The sequence below is a fragment of the Rhamphochromis longiceps genome, linkage group LG19, assembly GCF_057381845.1.
Source record: "Rhamphochromis longiceps isolate RC_006_pf linkage group LG19, R_longiceps_female_GT1.1, whole genome shotgun sequence".
NCBI lineage: Eukaryota > Metazoa > Chordata > Actinopteri > Cichliformes > Cichlidae > Rhamphochromis > Rhamphochromis longiceps.
The window spans coordinates 15,123,866-15,144,276 of NC_140575.1; the positions used below are offsets into that span (position 1 = coordinate 15,123,866).

At 40.6% G+C, this 20,411-nt stretch overlaps 1 protein-coding gene across 1 annotated transcript; it reads right to left on the reverse strand.

Annotated features, from left to right (window-relative positions):
• Nucleotides 1–12,092: 12,092 nt before the first annotated feature.
• Nucleotides 12,093–18,190, reverse strand: LOC146646433 (alcohol dehydrogenase 1-like). The gene is made up of 9 exons (XM_085391663.1): nucleotides 18,056–18,190; nucleotides 17,009–17,110; nucleotides 16,689–16,830; nucleotides 16,262–16,349; nucleotides 15,922–16,141; nucleotides 13,477–13,737; nucleotides 13,187–13,319; nucleotides 12,369–12,507; nucleotides 12,093–12,281 (listed from the first exon to the last, which is right to left on the reverse strand). Exons 1-9 carry the CDS (start codon nucleotides 18,071–18,073, stop codon nucleotides 12,248–12,250), a joined length of 1,137 nt encoding a protein of 378 aa, XP_085247789.1. The 5' UTR covers nucleotides 18,074–18,190; the 3' UTR covers nucleotides 12,093–12,247.
• Between the last annotated feature and the right edge of the window lie 2,221 nt (nucleotides 18,191–20,411).

Here is a 20,411-nt window from a genome sequence, read left to right on the forward strand (position 1 = left end):
GGCATCACTCGAGAATGAAGTCGGGCTTACGGAGGCCAAGAAGGTCAATCAAACGGATGAACCCTGAGCAATGCCCATCTTAGTTTAATCCTCTAAATATATAGGTCATAATCCTGACCCTATACTTTGGAAAAAGAAATGTAAGCAATATTTGATGTGTATCTTTGTTTCACGAGTGCCTACATACAGGAGCAGAGTTTAATGAAAACAAAAATGACATTCTGATGTCATAAGGTTAAAGTTGTCACTGACATCTACTTAAACTATGTGTATCTGTGTACACTTAATTAAACCTCTGCATTGACTCTTTGTAGAGCCTAAGAAAGTGACCATCTCCATTTTCAGTATTTATACCTGTGCAGCTGCGTCAGTGCTGATGTGTAATGTCGGATTTCAAAAGGGTTTGCAGCTACGATGTACCAGCGTTTTAGATTCAACGCAGAATCAGAATACTTTAGAAGTGCCCGGGGGAAAATGTTTTTTTATAGATGCTCACCTAATATATCAATGTGAAAGCTAGATAATGTAAACTGTATAAAAAGTAAAACTAATTAAATATTTAAAAGTTGATACAATGTACAGTAAAAACAAGATATTGCAACTACACAGAACTATTAAAAGTCTCTTACACCTACGAGTGCTGAGAGCGATGACTTTTCAACAACACAGGAGACAAGAAAATACTGTGGTTGCAAGAATGACTACTGTGAAATTCATATTGTTATAATCATAATTTCCTGTTCCAAAGACCTTGCAATGGGTTCACGCCTGCAGTGATAAAAGAGAGGCTTAAATTTAAGATCTTAGATTATGCCTAAGAACTTAAAAATTCTCCCTTTTTAAAAATAAAAACTATGAAATTGGTCTTTCAAATAGGAGCTGTTTTTTGTTTTGTTTTGATTTTTTAAATCGAGTAGCCTCTCTCCCATCAGTAGGAAAATCATTTATAAACAGATTCAAAAGTTGTGGCCCCATGACTGAGCCCTGGGAGACACCCATTATTTCAGAGTTGCTCATTTTTCAGCTCTCACACAGCCTCCTTTCTAAATAACAAATAACCAGAATAATGGGCCGCGTCTCTTGTGTTTTCTGGTACATTTATGTGGAACTGGGTTTTGATTTGCAAGTTTGAATGAGACAGTGCAAATCTGATCTCTTTCTGAAAGTCATTCATTATCAGAATATTCAAATGCTTCAAGTATTGTTTGGTTTAGTTTCCAACAACACTTGTGCATGTGTAATAAATCTCTAGTCAACATTTGGGGAATGACAGATTTTTGATCCACTGGTGAAATCTACACAGAAAACCGAAACCACATGTTGGGAGGAAAGATATATTGTGCAATCATTTAAACAGTCTTAAGTTAATCTGCAGTGTTTTCAACACACTTTTCTCCAACTTCAACAGGCTTCCATGTCCGTGCTGTTTCTAAAAAAAAACAAAAAAAAACAAAAACAAGAATCATCACCTTATTATTCATTCAGATGAGATCAAAGAATACTTCTGAATAATCTGGGTTTGATTCCTCTGTTTTTCTCTCTCACAATATTCTCTCTGTGTATACGTTCGTATGTGTTCCTTCGGGGGGGGAGGATGCCGATCAAAGCGCTGTCTTGACTGTGAATTCCTCAAATAAAACAGACTTGTAAGATTGTTTAATAACCGTGCACAGTAAACAGGGAGCTAGGCCTTATTTTGTATGCTCCTAATGTTAAATTTGGTTTCATTCAGTGACCATCATAGCCATTTTTCTTCATCAAATATCCTGAAATGAAGTAGAATTGCACAGATTTCTGTCCAGCAAGGTAACAAAGTCTCACTGCCTTCACTGTGCACGGACATGTCATGCTTATGTGAATAGTCAATCCACAAATTCCAATTCTGAACCAGGAAAAACTGGCTGCTGTTCTGCATTTCTTCTTCGCATCATTTTGTTGTCCCTTTGCATTGTGATCTCTCTCTTTGTGGTTGTTTTGCATGTTTTTTGGGTCTCTGTAGTTGTTTTACATCTCTTTACAGTTATGATGCACCTTAGGCGAGTCATCCTGTTTCCTCTTGTGACAGTTTAACCCCTTTATGTATCATCTTTGTGTCTCTTTGCAGTCATGATCTGTGTTTTTAAGTCACTTTTTGCATGTGACACCCTGGGCAGTAGGACCCCAGTAGGACTGGAATTCAGCAAATTGCTTTTTGCAAGTATTATATTTAATGCTATCAGTTCATTGAAAGAAAGACATTAAAATGACATCATGTTTTTCATATGGTGAGTTATGTAGGAGCCCATGATCCCTGCGAGGCCTGGTGCCCCAAGGCCGAACACAGCCAAGGGCAACCCCTCAGCCTGCAGGGTCAGGGTAAGTGAGGGGCATGAAAATTATGGCTGTGTTTTTCATGGTTATCTGATAAACACTGTAAGCAACATTAAGCAAAGCAACATTAATTAAGTGCTAAAAATACCAAAGAGTTCTTTAGCAAACACAGAATCAGCTTTTAGCTCAACAGGCTGGTTGATATTTGGCTGCCCTCTAGAGGCCAAGAATATTACTCTTACAGGTCTGTTGATTCCAAATTGCTTATCACTTAATTCTTGATCCTCTTTGGAAGAGTCCCTGCTGATTAAGGTGGATAAAATGAGACTTTCCAAATATTTGTTTGACAGGAAAAAAAAAATCAAATGTTTAATTTCTAAAAATATTCTTTTGTGGAAACAGTAAGTACACCTTTGGTATTGCCCATTTAGCTGATATAGCTTCTTGTAGGCATAAGTGTTAACATGTCTCTGAAATGCACATGGAAATTTTTGACCACTGTCACATGTAAAATCTGTTCAGCTGCATAATTTGCGAAGCTTTCATCCACAGCTGCCTGCCTTAATAAGGTTCGCTACATTTGTTCAAATAGATTTTTATCCTCATGTACCAAAAGTGTCTAAGAATGATTAAACTAATCTGAAGTTTTAACATATTACAAAGGGAAGAAAGTCCTTTGGTTAGTTTTGTACATGATACTCATTTTAATTGGAAAACCACCCATGCTTTAATGTTGTTGAGATATAATCAATAATGTGCAAAACAGTGGTTCAGCTTCTTCTCCTATCAGCTTATCTGTGGTGAACCGTTGTACTACTGTGCAAACTGAGTGAAAGTGCATAGTGAGGGGGTGTAGGGGCTGTATTGGAAATGGGCCAGTCTCTCTTTGTTGAGGTCCTGGTAAATGTTTTACAGGTTTAGGGTTACAGAGTTGTGGTTCAACTTTGAACAACAAAGATTTACTTGGGTTGTTTTGCTCCTTTCTTAAGATGCAAGAGAGGTTTAATACTTAATTTTTTTTAAATTTAACCAGGAATGTCCCGTTAAGATCAAAAACCTCTTTTTCAAGGGAGTAATGATTGTTAGGTTGACAATACTAGTTGTATTTTAATATTTTTTATTTTATTTTTTTAAACTTTCTGGAGCCTTTGAACTGCACTGATGTTCGCTTTAACTAATATGAGTATATCCACCCTAGCAGTGCAGACAGCCAGATTGGAAACCTGCAACTGTTCATTTCATATTTACTTCAAAATGAAACAGTCACCTTACAGAGCTAGAGAAAGCTTTTCTGAAACTTCACTGTGTCTGCAGTTAGAGTTAGACCAGATCAGTTAGTTGGTAAGATCTTATTCCACTTGCCACCAAGCCTTTTGAAATGTTTGAAACGATGCAGGAAAGTTTGCAGTTTGTTTTCTGACAATTCTGGGCTTCATAACTAAAATAAATTGAAAACAAGCGATCAGAGTGACAAGTCACACCTGATAAAAGCTGCTATTGTCAACACCAGACTGCAACAGACTTTTTGCTTAATTGAGCAGAAACACAGAGAAGTTTAGGAAAGCAGCTGAAAAACACCATTACCAAAATAGTCTGAAGAAAGTGCAGCAAATGAGTGGTATTCATTAAAACTACCTGCCTAATAATTTGCAGTGGATACTGTGGCTTCCTATCTCTGGTTATGGATTAGGTAGATGTGTGTTTTTCCAGTGCAACAAGTGGATGCTTGTTTAGATTGGGATTTGCATAGTTTCAAGGCTGGATCTGGAGTTTTTTTTTAAAGCAGTGTTTCCAGGACTTTCCTGCTGGACAGGGAGCCCTGACATTGTTCTGCTGTTGGAGTGCTGCCTATGTGTGCGTCCAGTCTGTAGCAGTTCTTAGCTGGCTGGTATATGTCGCTATCTCGTGAATGTGTCAAAGTACACATTTACACATGACAGGCAGAACCAAAGATTTTTATTGCATCAGGTGCTTTATCTTGTAATGGCTATATTACAAGGTGGTGGGTGGTAGGTAGATTTCAAGGCCAGTGAGAGTGGTTGGGCAGACCTGCTAACAGGAAGGCAGAGAAGTGATCAGGAGGAGCAAGGGAGAACCAATATTTCTTAAAGTGTGGATACTGTTAAGGTTCAAAAATTGAGAAAGGGTACAAGAGGTGATCGAAAAATAACCACACTGGTCCGGCCGGGTGAAGTCAAACGAAGATTTTAATTCACACGTGGGAAGATCACTGGAAACAGCAATTGATCTTCGACTTACTAAAGCACAAACAATTATTTTATAACATCAGGGTTTGTTTACTGACGCCCCTTCATGCGTCACAGGTACATTTTATACATAGATCAGATCAACACCACAATGACTTTTAACCCAGAAGATCATCTTCTATTTTCATGGCTGGTACTTTCCGTTCTTATCTTAAAGTGAATTGTTCCTCTTTCTTGTCGAGACATAACTAATCTCTCCTCTAAATAAATCTAACTAATGTGTGTGTATGTGTTGACCTCACATGCTCTTTCTCAATTCACCTGTTGCACTTCTGACCTTTCACTAGACCAGAAGCTCACTGAGACTATGTGTATGTCTTCTACTAAATAAATGTTTTAACCAAGAACCTCTACTAAAACCTTAATATAAAATGATCTGATATATAAGTGTTTTGTAAGCATGTATTGCAATTCCTTCTATGGCTCCAAGTCACTTGCACAATAGATTGTCCGGACATCGCGCCGAACAAAGCTTCCAACCCCCAATTAATTGACCGAGCTCCAACTCTTTAATAAGCACAGATATGCATTGTGTATAAAATAGTCATAACTGCACCTGAAATACAAGGTCAACATAATAACTGTATGCATAACATCTTAAGGCCATCTTAAAGCTATCTGTTACATTGTTAAAGCAATGATCATACTGCAGATTATATTATGCTGGTCAAATACTTTTTGTTCATCCCCACAATCCCCCTTTCGACCTCTGGCACACCAGAGGTCAATACATAGGTTGTTGTTCACTCCTCAGTCCACTCGACTACCTCCAGATCCATCATCGGCATCATGGACATAGGGGCCACCGCCCCAGGGTCCACTGCCTTTACAATCACCTTCTCTACCAACCTTCGGGCACAAGGAATGAGACAACAACCACAGGTCACCAAAATACCCACCAATACAGATAGAGACAACATAATTGACAGAGCAAGCCCCTTCCACTTTCCGAACACTGAGGTCATCCAGCTCTCCAGCGGGTTGTCAATTCCCGAGTGGTCATGCATGGTTCTAGAGAGACTCTTTAGCCCCTCCAAGGCTCGCGTCACCAAGCCATCTGGAGCAGTGTTATTCGGGATAAAAGTACAACACTGATCACCGAACATCGCACAAACCCCCCCTTTTTCCGCCAATAACATATCAAGGGCCATTCTATTTTGGACTCCCATTAATGAGGTCGGACCCATCTGCTCCGCTAACCCTTCCATCCCGTCTCTGGTAAGGTTAGAGAGCCTCAGCAAATTATAGTGAACATAATTGATTCTGTCTACATTTTTGTTCGGGGTCACTGGAAAAAGAGCAGAAATTATTGGAAGATTCTCAAAACCCGCAGCTATTTGGTCTACGAGTTTATATTCATTCGGAACTCCTCTGGGGACCCCTATTGAGTCAATCCAGGTTGGCGAGTTCAGCCTAGGGTCATAAGCGTGTGTTCCCTCAATCCCGCTTTTGGACAGGATATGTCTCTTCCGCCTAGCTGCCAATGTGCGTGTGTTGTGCTGTGGAATGTTTTTTACCTGATTTCCAATTAGCATAAGAGGTGCTCCTAGTCTCACCATCGCGCACGTCCCCACACTTCCCAGAGGAACACGAGCCAAAAGAGTCTTGTGCCCACAATAATAATAAAGTCCACTTCTAGCCCAAGTCCCAATTAAAGTGTTGGGATCACTTACATTGTTTGTGGTTCTTCCCGTCTGGGTAACAGCGCACCAACTTGGGTCGATTTCCCCCACGTTATATATTACTTTATCTGTGGAGAACTTAAAACACGTATAATTACCTTTTTTCGGCAAAAATGGTCCTACCTTTGTCCGCTTATCAACTGGAGGAAACAAACTGGATAACACAGTACAGTCTCCAGTACTCACCGCTCCTCTAGTCATTCGCAACATGCAATCATAACCCCACTTGTCCTCCGGATGGAGTGGAGCGGGCTCTGTGAACAACCGTGGTCTAGCAGAGGCACAAGCAACACAATTGGATACCTCTTGTTCCCTAGCATTTAGAGCCATCCAGTCCAGCCAGAGATTACTGTCACTGAACCCAGTGGCGCGCTCAATTAAATCCTGAGGCTTCAGTCTAGTGTAGTCCACCGCCAGGACTCGTCTATCCTTTAGTTCCTGTTCCTCTGGTACCACATATGACGACCCATTTCCCCTTTTTCCTGTAGAATTTACAACAGCGTTTATTGGGTTGTTAATCATGTGTATTTCCTTTTCTTCTCTAACTGGCTCTACGGGATTTACGGGATTGGCCTTTTCAAGAAAGTTAATTTTAATTAACCCCTTCGGGTCAGTTCCCACAGTCTCCACACCCAAGACTAAATACAAAGAGTTTTTACGCCGCCAGTTGCCCAGTGACATAGTCAAAGGATTCTTAGATGGACTATAATCTCTTTGGAGTTTTAACACGTTCTCTGACCCTTGTCCTGACGTTTCCCCATTTTCCCCAGTGTAACCCTTTACCTGATTCCAGTTCCGACACCAGTTTGCAAAGGGCCTACTCCCTCTTTCACAATGTGTACTTACTGCATAATCCCAACAAACCCACACATTATATCCTCTCCAACTACTATCTGCTCCTTCACACTTTAAAACATCGCATAAATCAAAGGTGAATGAAGTTGTGGACCCATTAACATAGTTCAACTCTAAACCACCATATGTACTGAGGCACTCATCCCTTTTACCCGAAACCTCGCGTTTTGATCTCCTTTTTAGCCCTGTTTCAATAAACGGTTTCTCTTTTGGTGCTGGATTCAACTGGCCCCAGTGTTCAGACAGTTCGCGGGGGCCTCCCTGCATTACTCTCTGCTTTATAACCTCCAATGCCGTTAATGCCTCTATTAACGCACGTGGGGCCTCATGCATTTGTCCGTACACTTCTCCTTCCCAATGTTCTCCCTTGGTTATCACTCCTTGTGGTATTTTGTCCTTCATTCTAGGGGTCCTTTTGGCCTCCCCGTCCTGCTTTGGCTGTTCCACTGTAGACACTTCGGCCCGTATGATGTTTCCACTATCCACCAAACTGGGAGGCGAGGTCGAGCCTTCATCTGCAGCTGAGGCTATCATTCTCCCTCCCATATTTTGGGACTGACATTCCACTGCCCTTATCCCTTCTTCGGGGATATTCAGGGGAGTAGTAGTATATTCAACGTCTGCTATTCCGCCAAGGACAACTCCAGTCTGTCCGTCAGGACCACGAACTTGTCCCCCTCCAAGGGTCATTACAGGCATGACATATGGTGGTGGTGGTGCACAACGTGCCAATTCGGCCCAAGGATATAGTTTCGGTGTGTAATACCTGTTAGCCTCTTCTACCTTCGGAGTCAAGTCCTTCACTTGGTCCTCTAGCTTTTTATTTTCCTCCTTCAGATGTTTCAAAGACTCCATTATACTCACCATGTCTCCTGATTTTCCTGTGTCCTCCTCTTCTGTCATCCAGGAAGAGGCTGCCCTCCACAGGAACAGCCACTTACAGCACCTGGCATGTTTCTTTTAGGTCCTTAATTTCTCCTCTGGCTTTCCTGTTCACTGAATGTCCCTTAGACTCCTCTTCTAATTGTTTCAATTTCTGTTCACATCTCTCTCCTTCAGTTTTTAACACCAAGCTCAGAGCTATTTTATCACCCAGCCCTTTCTGTTGGGATGTAATAAGTTTGCTTACCTCAACCTCCATCGCTTGGCACTCCTTCTCTGCTGATTTTAATACTCCAGGGGAAGCCAAACGAATAGCTTTCTTAAGCTGTTCAAGCTGATCCTTCAGAGGTTTGCATCCCCTTTTCCCACTAGGTGTCGCACCCGAGCTGTCAGCCATTCTCTGAAACACAGACTTACCTCTTCCAATGGCGTTGGTCGACTCCACCTTCTAGGTCTAGGTCACCCAGACACGCTTAACTTTCGGTTTCAGTCTTCGTCTCGCTGTTCTCGCAACCACTGGCTCCTCTTCCCCTGCTCGGTGACACACAAAGTTTAACCCAGCACTTTAGACGCTGTCCTCGCGTTCTCAAGCGTTGACACTCAATCAAAATTATTCGCCCTCAAAGTGTTAATATATGACACCAGCAACCCTTATGCGCAACGCGCTCACCTCCGTATACTTACCTCTCCAATAGTTCCTCGGATTAGTGTTTTTTCGTTTTTTCATTTATTTTAAACCCATTAACGGCGCTGCGCGTCCCTTATATACTTTACAGCAACACACCCTCAAGCGTCCCTCAACTTGTCCCGTACTAATAAATCTAAAACCAAGAAATCACCTTTATGTCATTATGTCAAAGCTTTCTCCATTTTGCACAGCCTGCCACATGTTTAACAAAAAAATCGCTGCCCGAGAAGGCTCCCACATATCAAGGTGGTCGTTCTCACAAATTTCCAGCAGACCCTCAAATAAACAAAAACAACAACCCAGGCAGGCTTCCAGTTCAGCCTCCTCAATTTCTATGCACACCGAAAACTCATGGGGAGATTCTTCTGTCTCCCCGTGTCCTACACAATTCACCTCCAAATGATCCCCTACAATTGAAATTTCAGTGTGGAATGACGCAGAGATTAACATTCCCTTATTTATTTACTATATGTAACCTGAATTTTTCTCTCTCTTATCAAATAACAAAGGTTATCTTTAAAATTTGTTATTAAACTACTAATTAAGTTGCTTTTTATGGTATCAGTGGTAAACTACCCCTAAAAAGTCCACTTTATTGCGTGTTCATTGAGTTACTTCTATTAAGGCTATTTAACAAGTTCAATTTACACATACTCATTAATCTGTCACGCTTATTAGTGGCTCATGGTTGCTTAAAGCCTATGTCTGACTTGACCACAGAGTTAGAGCATCATTCAATCCTCTCAGGATGACCACTCCACTTACTCTGCATCCAGTCAGCTCATGAATTAACAACACTTGCAGACTGTAACCCTTTTTATTAACATCACCCTTTTATTTTTTGTTTATGCCTTCAAATCCACCTTAAATCTTCTTACCTAAACGTTGGTTTTAAACACAAACAATTCTTATATTCTACTTTGAAACGCTGTCACCATTCATATATTTACAATGTTATTATATACTAAGCCAGCATTTTAATCGCAGACATTTATCCACATTTGCAAACAATAGTTATAGAGCTGAATAACACACAAAACCGAAAGCATAGTCCTCTCATGCGCTCTGCATCAGCTGCCTCATTTGCATGCACACACACTCTTCATCTAAGAATAGCAGCAGGCAGTCAGTGCATTGCTGACTCGACCCACAGAGATCTCTCACACCAAATTTTCTTATTCTATATTACAACGACGTCTTATATTTACAACCACTGTCAGATCTGTCAGCTTTAGCGCCTACACAATTTCGACAAATTTAAAATAACCGCCCAGCGGATAAACTCCCTGAGTTTTTTGCGACCAATTAACCAGTATCAGACTTTACTGTTTCTGGCCTCATCTCTAAAATCCCTAACTCAATTTAAAAGCGTCCACCAACCCAAACTTTGCCTGAAGCTCTATTTTTGGCGTTTCACAGCCAAGGCTTACCCCGAAGTTTTAAGTTAAAGTTACACGCCCGAAGTCCACTTCTGCTGGCCAAAAAAGCGCAGATACCGTTCCAAACGGTAAGGAGACTCTAACTCCTAGTTATTCTGGAGTGCCCCAAACTCCACAGTAACCAACTGACTATCCCTCTTTGAGGACAATGCCTAAGCGTCCTTGGCATTGGCAAGCGTTACCTCTGAGCACTGCGCTTCCTAGAACCCCCACGGTTCCGTTCTAAAATAATTTATAATACTTTGAAACAACAATCAACACCCAAAACAAGTGTATAACTGAGGCAGGTGCAACCTAGTGGTCAATGGAGACTCCAACTCACAACATGACCGCTCCGGTCCACTCTTATGACCAAATTTGGACTCTAACCAACACAATAACCAATTCCCTACCAAACTACTTGAGACTCTAACTCAATTTCTTTGGGACTTCAACCCAGTATTTAAACTTTTCTTATCAGACTCTTAACTGCTTCAACTCATGAAATTTTCATCAAAATCAAAACAGACATGCACCAGTAATTTCAGTGAGTAGACTTTTAATTTTCACAGCCCAATTTGACACACTTTGGAAATAATTCAACAGGTAGTGTCTTACCTTTTTAAATACGATGCGCCGGCGTGCGTCCACTCACTTTTGACCACTGGCCAAGTCTGCCCGTCTGACCACCTCGGACCACCGCTCACACCTCCACTTTTCTCCCTTACTCAACCACCGGACGAAGCCCCCAAAATGTTAAGGTTCAAAAATTGAGAAAGGGTACAAGAGGTGATCGAAAAATAACCACACTGGTCCGGCCGGGTGAAGTCAAACGAAGATTTTAATTCACACGTGGGAAGATCACTGGAAACAGCAATTGATCTTCGACTTACTAAAGCACAAACAATTATTTTATAACATCAGGGTTTGTTTACTGACGCCCCTTCATGCGTCACAGGTACATTTTATACATAGATCAGATCAACACCACAATGACTTTTAACCCAGAAGATCATCTTCTATTTTCATGGCTGGTACTTTCCGTTCTTATCTTAAAGTGAATTGTTCCTCTTTCTTGTCGAGACATAACTAATCTCTCCTCTAAATAAATCTAACTAATGTGTGTGTATGTGTTGACCTCACATGCTCTTTCTCAATTCACCTGTTGCACTTCTGACCTTTCACTAGACCAGAAGCTCACTGAGACTATGTGTATGTCTTCTACTAAATAAATGTTTTAACCAAGAACCTCTACTAAAACCTTAATATAAAATGATCTGATATATAAGTGTTTTGTAAGCATGTATTGCAATTCCTTCTATGGCTCCAAGTCACTTGCACAATAGATTGTCCGGACATCGCGCCGAACAAAGCTTCCAACCCCCAATTAATTGACCGAGCTCCAACTCTTTAATAAGCACAGATATGCATTGTGTATAAAATAGTCATAACTGCACCTGAAATACAAGGTCAACATAATAACTGTATGCATAACATCTTAAGGCCATCTTAAAGCTATCTGTTACATTGTTAAAGCAATGATCATACTGCAGATTATATTATGCTGGTCAAATACTTTTTGTTCATCCCCACAATACCAGCAAACTCCTTCTGGTGTTGAGCAGACACAGTGACTTTATTCATTCATTTAAGATTTCATTGTTGCTTAGCATAAAGATCTAACCTGTAGTTCTTGTATGAGCCAAGTTGTAGAGGTAGGCATACGTATGCTGGCTTTGTCACTTGAATCGACAGGAATTGCTGCAGTATCCTCTCTCTTATCACAAATTCTACAAGAAACCAGCAGGACTGCTAGGGGACAAATCATGGTATCAGTCCTAGCAGAATAATTACAACACAGCCTGCCAAGTAAAGCAAACATTTATATTATTAGGCTGCGCTGTGTAAATCTTAGCTAGACACACTTCATACAGACTTTAATGACATAAAAACCAATAAAACAAGAAAAACCAGGAGTCTCACAAACCAATCTGTTTCATGCCATTTTATTTATCCATAAATGCTTTTTAAATTTTTGCTCATATGAATTCATATGAATGTCCACAGAGGAATTCACTGAACTATTTAAACTGATTGTAGTGATACACTACTGGATTTAATGTTGCTGGAAGCAGCACAGTGGTCTTATGGTGGGGAAACACTCATGACCGCCCGGATGCTGTGGAAAGAAAGAGAAAAAAAAACTGAGTTTCACTTTGGCAAATAATAACTTGTGTTTTTCTTCAGCTGTGAAAGGCAAATCTACCATTTGCAGTTCTTCATGAGTTCAATGGCATCATTGGCTTGATCCAAAGTCATGTTCTGACTAATAAACTCGTCCACTTTCAACTTCTTGTCCAGGTAGTCTTTAACCATCTTGGAGACGCCGTCCTTACTCTTAAATCCTGAATCACAAGATTAAAATAAGAGCCACATTTTAGAACATGTAAACTTAAAGCTCCTTTACTTGCGATTCATCACTCCGTGATAATAGTTATTTGTGGGGATGTAACAGTCTAAGGTCTAGGGGTAGGTGTGGGGAACAGTAGAAACAGGACCAGGAAAGAATGAGAAGGAAGCCAAACAAAGCAGTGTGGTGAATATTAAGTTCTTATTATGAACAATCCCAAGTCAAAGAGATTGTTCTTATTAATAAAGCGGTGTTGCAAAAAAGTCAAAGGTCACAACTCAGTCTTATGTGTCTTAAGAAGGTGGAAGAACAAACAAGCACCAAAGAATAATGCACTTCTAAAGCCCACAGGCCCACCCTAATCACTTGTAGCAGCACACACCTTACTGCTGCTGGAGCCCACACTACTCACTGAAAGCAGTAAACCTCCCCACTGCTCCCACAACTACACTATAGCACCTCTCCATTCCCTAACAATCAGTGCAACGACAAAGAGAAAACCCACCCCACTCTAACCCTATATAAGGTCTGAGAGTTAACTGCTAACTGGGTCCAGGTGCTGAATGAGGGAATGAGCAGCAGCTGTATCCTGGAGTGAGGGCAGAGAGAGAAAGAGCAACACCACACCCACACACTCCCACAGCCTCACAGGATGTAAAATAGACTGATCTCACCTCCAAACATGGAGCCCTTCCACGTACGTCCAGAGATGAGGTGAGCCGGTCGAATAACTATGTCATGCAAGTCTGTCCATCCAACAATCACACTGACACCCCAACCTTGGGCTGAAGACTCCAGGGCACTGCGCTAGATGGAAAAGGGCACAGAGTCAGTAGATCAAAGGGCTTCTTCAATGATTAAAATCAATTATTACATTTTAAATGCTAAGGGAAAAAAAAGTATGCTTGGTTAACTTTATTTCATGTTCCATGTTCTTAAACCACATTAGATTAAATCTCCCTACCATGACTTGCACATTCCCAACACATTCCAATGAGTAGTCCACGCCTCCATTGGTCATCTTAGTGAGCACTTCATGGATAGGTTTATCGTGATCTTTGGGATTCACAAAGTCGGTGGCTCCAAACACTTTGGCCTTCTCAAACTTGTCTGGATTGACGTCAACAGCGATAATCCTTTTGGCTCCTGCAGCCTTGCAGCCCATGACTGCAGCCAAACCCACAGCTCCCAGACCAAACACGGCACAGGTGGAGCCCGGCTCAACCTACAAGATGAGAGACTTAGACACTTTGTGCTGGGTATAGTAAAGTTCTAATATATAGAAACATAATGAATGGACATATTCTGTATCTTCTAATGAGTGGTAACTCTTGCCAAAGCATTTCAATCTTGATGAGAATTTCTATTGAAAAGATTTTAGTTTTAAGTCAAAAATGGCTAAATTTATTGTTGTGATTTGGGGCTATATAAATAAAATTGAATTGAAATGAAAAGGACTCAGTACCACCAAGCACACAAATTATTTCAACTTTTTCCTCTGACACTGTTCTCGTTTTCTCCACCCTTCTTCTCCTCTCTTGTCTGCTGCTTTGGATGAATGAAAGCATTTATTGTCATTGTATATACAATCAAATTACAGTGTCTCTAACCATACATTTGAATATTTATTCCAAGCATTTAAACTCCTGTTGTTAGATTGAAATTGTTAAATGTTTCCATTGTTTTACTTAAATTTGTAAACCGTGCCTTAAACTGCACGGTTAGATATTCTTCTGTTCCTCCCCTACACATCTATGATGCTGGGGGAGGTAATTAGCTGTAGCCGTTTAACTGCAGGCACATTCTATGTGAGATTCTGGTTTCCTTATCTTCTGAGGAATGTCCACCCCCGGCCATTTAGGAGCTCACCTATGCTTGCATATGGTGAACCATTAAAGTTAAGCCGTATACGGGTGTGGGGAGATGACCTTTGGATAACTAGGAAATGTGGTTAAACCGTTGCAAGCATATATTGTGTGGCAGGAAGTCATGTACACACACACAGTGTTCTAACCTTTTGTGACCATATGGGTGGTGCTTGTATTCACTGAATAAAAAGCTGCAAGGGAAGGCTGTTTCTTTGAAGTTGGCTAGGAAACAGGTGAGCAGCGTTCAGCTCCAAGAGCCTGGTTCCAACCAGCCTCCGTTGCTAACAAGTAAAAAAAACGGTTCCATCGTCGTCTTGCTTTCTTCCGGGGTGATGAGTCTCTGAACTAGCTGGTCTGCTGAAGCTTTACAATCTCTATTCTCTATACCTTTACAATCTCTATTCTTCACAACCTCACCTTTCCACCTGTCTCTCTCTCTCATCCACACACATGTATTCTGTCTTGGTTCTGTTGATATTTATTCATCTTCTTCCCAGAAAGTGCCTCCACCACTACAAGCTCACTCTCACCTGTTTCCTACTCTCACTACAGATCACAATGTCATGTCCAGACACCATAGCGGAGACATGAGGTTGAGATACGAGGCGTGGTGCTTTGTATTATAGATTAAAAAAAATCTCGTGGCCTTGTTTGTCTGAAGGACATTGTTCCAGATAACTTCCTTGTTCTTTTTAGAGAGAAAAGTCTTTCTACTGCCAAATTCTCGAAACAAGCTCCACTTATTGAGTCTTTTTTTTTTGTTTTTTTTTTTAATTGTGCTGTCATAAAGTTTAGCATTTATAGTTGAGGCCAAAATTATTAGCCCCTCCAGGAATTAAGGCACATTTATCTAAACTTCTTCCCAATGTTTGCAGCATTGATAAAACTTGATATAATTAAAAATTCACCAGTGCTATTTGGTAGCTTCTGGTACATTTTGTAATATAAAATATATTTTTAGGCTTACTTTTTACCATATAGTGTAAAAAATAAGGGGTGGTCAAAATATTAGCCTCATGTGAATGTTTGCTTTCAAAACACACCTACAGTAATTAACCAATCAGCTTTGAAATCACACCTGTGCAACCAATTGGCTTCCTAACGACATTCAATCAGCATCAGCTTGTCTTGCAACAAGACAATGACCCCAAACATACATTGAAATTAGTCCAACAGTTCCTCAAGGATACTAAAACCAAGATCCTGGAGTGGCCCGCACAGACCTCAATCCTATTAAGAATCTGTGGCAAGTGCTCAAAGTGACATTCACTCCAGTCAAGATTTTGGCATTTTGCTAATGTACACCTGAATCCTCCAGATCAGCAAACACTCAAAACTTCTGCTTCTGCTCTTCCCAGATTGGTTTAAAGTGCCCTGATATGTCACAGGGCCTCTACAGACACACTTAAAAGATTTAAGCAGCAACAACTGCAGGGTTCACTTCCAAAATCTGGAAAAATTATGTATGAACGTCTTAATACTTCTCTGAAAGAGAGAACAAGCGCATTTCCAATTCCCAAATCCAAGCCCAAATTACAAACCTTAGCGGTATTAACAGCTGCCCCATATCCAGTGCAGATCCCACATCCAAGAAGACAGACTTTGTCCAGAGGAGCAGCAGGATCAATCTTAGCCACAGCCATCTGATTGATCACAGTGTACTCAGAGAAGGTGCTGGTCCCCATAAACTGCAGCACCCTCTTCCCTTTACAGGTAAACCTGGATTCCACTCCAGCCATGATGGCCTGATTAATCCTGGTCCTGAACAAGAGAATTTATGCTAAAATTAAAAACAACATTTTTTAAAGGCACGTGTCTAATGCTCTAACAGCCCATGAACAAAACTGAAGATAAAATGGATCACAGGAGATGAGTGCTCACCATGCTACCTCACACTGGTTGGTCCTGGGATTCTTACATAAGTGGCATTCTTTACACTGAGAGAGGAAAAGAGGAATCACCTTGTCTCCTAAAAGAAAACAACAGTGAAACCAAACAGAATATTTCCCATGCTTCTTTTTAGAGGCTTTGCTGATGCTGTTATTGTTGAGCTGCGTGACCTCAGTCGATGGAGAATATCTACTTAATTTACTGCTAAGTATTATGATTGAGTGGCCTGGACCACAAGATCCAACAGCTTTAAACATTTAGTTGTACAAAGCTGCCAAAAGAGAAACTGCAAACATTTAGATTGTAAAAAAAGACTTAACTGGTTACTGTATTTTTTTCCCATCCCATTAAGCAGACATGTACTGTCTTGGCTGTAAACACATGAAACTGACAGGACTCTTAGGAATTCAAAACTGACCTGGCTGAAATTCCGTAACTCCAGGCCCCACGCTCTCAACGATGCCGGCTCCCTCGTGGCCGAGGACAGTTGGGAAGCCATCTTTATGCATACTCTCGAAAAGATGGTACAGGTCTGTGTGGCACACCGATGTTGCCACAATCTGCACAAAAGCTAATCATTAAAGACTGTAAACACTGACATGCTATCCAACCTTTCATTAAACGGACCTTCCAAACTGCATCGAGCAAGTTGTTTTTAACACAAGGACAAAAAAAGTTATAAAATTGTAATAAAACAAATACAGATATGTGTGTGTCTTGAAGGTGGACATCTCTTACCTTGATGCGAACCTCATTGGCTTGAGGTGGGGCGACCTCAATCTCCTCAATCACTACGGGCTTGTTGGGCTCCCAGGCCACTGCTGCCTTGCACTTGATGACCTAAAAGGCAGTGACAAAAAATTAAGTGTGACATATGCTACAATGCTACAAACACTTCCTGAAATTCTTTAATTTAATATTGTCATCTGAAGTGTGACAACCTATAATCTGAAGTGCATTCACATGAATCTGCCACAAGATAAGTCTTTTCGAGTGCTATGAAGTCAAGAGAACGACCACACACACACACACACACACACACACACACACACACACACACACACACACACACACACACACACACACACACACACACACACACAACACTTGTGTGTGTGCTACAGCTACACAGCTATATTAGAAAGTACTGTAACATAATGGAACGTTTATATTATGTTTCCATCCTTAGTTATAAATGCCGTTGCACTCAGAGAGGGATATTTAAGTGTCAAATTAGCTGTTAAGCCTGAAAGGCTTTCATTCCTCGCCTATGTATGCTTCAGTAGAAAAGATAAAAGTACATCAGTGGAGCAATGATCAGCAGTTCAAAGTCCATACAAGAGTTACCCGGCAAACATAAGATTTATTACTGCTGTATTCTTTTAATCTTATTTGGTTTTCTTCAGTTGATACATTTCTTTTTAAACTACAGCAATAAGTATGGTTTGTGTGGGCTTAGTAAACATTGGCTTTCCTTTACTGCTTTAATTTTAACCAACCAACAGAAAGCGGCCGAATATGTTTAAGCTGTGTGCTGAGCCAGGGACATGTGCTATGTAACTGGGGCAAACGGGAAACACAGACACACAGGAAAAGAGGAATTTAAGCCTGAGCAACTGGTAATCCTGGTAGAAAAGAAAATCAGCTTGAAATATTTCTTGTGTTTTCACATATTTAAAGCAAGGTTACAACTAAAAAAATGGGAAAAATACAGGGAGAAATGCATGAAGACAACACATGTTGAATGCACATAATGCCAAATAACTCATGTTAAATTAAACTTACCTTTCCAGCTGTAGCCATGGTTGTTGCCAAGAATAACGTCCACGAGTTGATGTGAAGACGAGGAGCGAGGGAGGACTGCAGCTGAAGGACAAGAGAGCGGGAAGGGGAAAAAAAAGCTCTGCACTCAAGGTTTAGATAATACCGGTCATAGAGACATTCAGGTGGTCAAGGACTTTAACCTTGCATCAATATTGCCTACATTTTCCACTTAAGTGCGTACACACATATATATACATATACATATACATATATATACATATATATATATATATATATATATATATATATATACACACACATGATATACATATATATATATACATATATATACACATACATATATATATATACATATATATATATATATATATATATATATACATACATACATATACACTAGGTGCGGTGACTCCCAAGCTAGGCGAGTGGCTCCAGCAGATCCCGGGAACAACATCGGAGATCTCTGTCCAGAAGAGCGCAGTCCTGGGAACAGCTAAGATACTGCGCAGGACCCTCAAGCTCCCAGGCCTCTGGTAGAGGACCCGAGCTTGAAGGATAAACCGCCCGCAGGGGCGTGCTGGGTGTTTTTTTTTTTTTGTATATGTATATGTATATATATATATATATATATATATATATATATATATATATATATATATATGTATATGTATATATATATATATATATATATATATATATATATATATATATACATATATATATATACATATATATATATACATATATATATATATACATATATATATATGTATATGTATGTATATATATATATATATATATGTATATATATATATATATATATATATATATATATATATATACATACATATACATATATATATATACATATATATATATATATACATATATATATATACATATATATATATATATACATACATACATATACATATATATATGTATATGTATGTATATATATATATATATATATATATATATATATATGTATATGTATGTATATATATATATATATATATATATATATATATATATATATATATATATATATATATATATATATATATATATATATATATATATATATATATATACACATATTGCTGTATAGCCTGGTAGTGTGGATCAGTGAATCGATGTCTCGTTCACTCTTGGCATACAGCTTGATGTCATCCATGTGCAGGAGGTGGCTGACAACTGCTCCGTTCCGTAGTCGGTATCCATAGCCAGTCTTGTTAATGATCTCACTGAGGGGGTTCAGGCCTATGCAGAACAGCAGTGGGGACAGAGCATCTCCTTGGTAGATCCCGCACTTGATGGTGACTTGTGCTATGGGCTTGGAGTTGGCCTATAATGTTGTACACCACATCCCCATTGAGTTCCCGATGAAGGCTCTTAGGGTCCCATTGATCTTGTACAATTCTAGGCATTCCAGTATCCAGCTGTGGGGCATTGAGTCATAGGCCTTCTTGTAATCAATCCAGGCAGTGCACAGGTTGGTCAGTCTGGTCTTGCAGTCTCTGGTATTCTTGCCAATTCCTTTCTGTGTCCCGCTCATGTATTGACCCATGTGCCTGTTCATCTTAGCCGATATGATGCCTGACAGGAGCTTCCATGTAGTACTGAGGCAGGTTATTGGTCGGTAGTTGGAGGGGACCGGTCCCTTCTTGGGGTCCTTGGGGATCAGGACCGTCTGACCTTCGGTTAGCCATTCCGGGTGTCTCTCGTTAACTAGCAGCTGGTTCATTTGTGCTGCCAGACGCTCGTGGAGTGCAGTCAGCTTCTTTAGCCAGTAGGCGTGAACCATGTCGGGCCCTGGTGCTGTCCAACTCTTCATACTGGAGACCCTTTCTTGGATATCTGCCACTGTGATGGTTACTGGACCCTGTTTAGGGAGGTCGCTGTGGTCTGCCCTCAGATCCACTAGCCACTGAGCATTGCCGTTATGGGTTGCGTCCTTCTCCCATATGCTCTTCCAGTATTGCTCCGTCTCCAGCCTTGGTGGTGCTGTTCTCTTATTATTATTGTTCCCTTGCCACTGAGAGTACACCTTTGCTGGTTCTGTGGAGAACAGCTGGTTTATTCTCCTGCCTTCTATCTCTCTGGTGTACCTCCTCAAGCGGCTGGCCAAAACCCGAGGCAGACGGTTGACCCAGTTACCATTTGTTAAGGAAGCACAGAGCGCAGCCCGAATGACCGATGAAACCGCTGGCACATCCCGTGTGGACCTTAACCCCCAGGACCTCATCAACAATTGTTGTTGGACCAAAGCGCCGACACGAACTGAGGGAGTCAACTCTTTACCGCTTTCCGCAGGCCCGGCCAAATGAACTTGGCGCTGACCAGCTTGACCGAA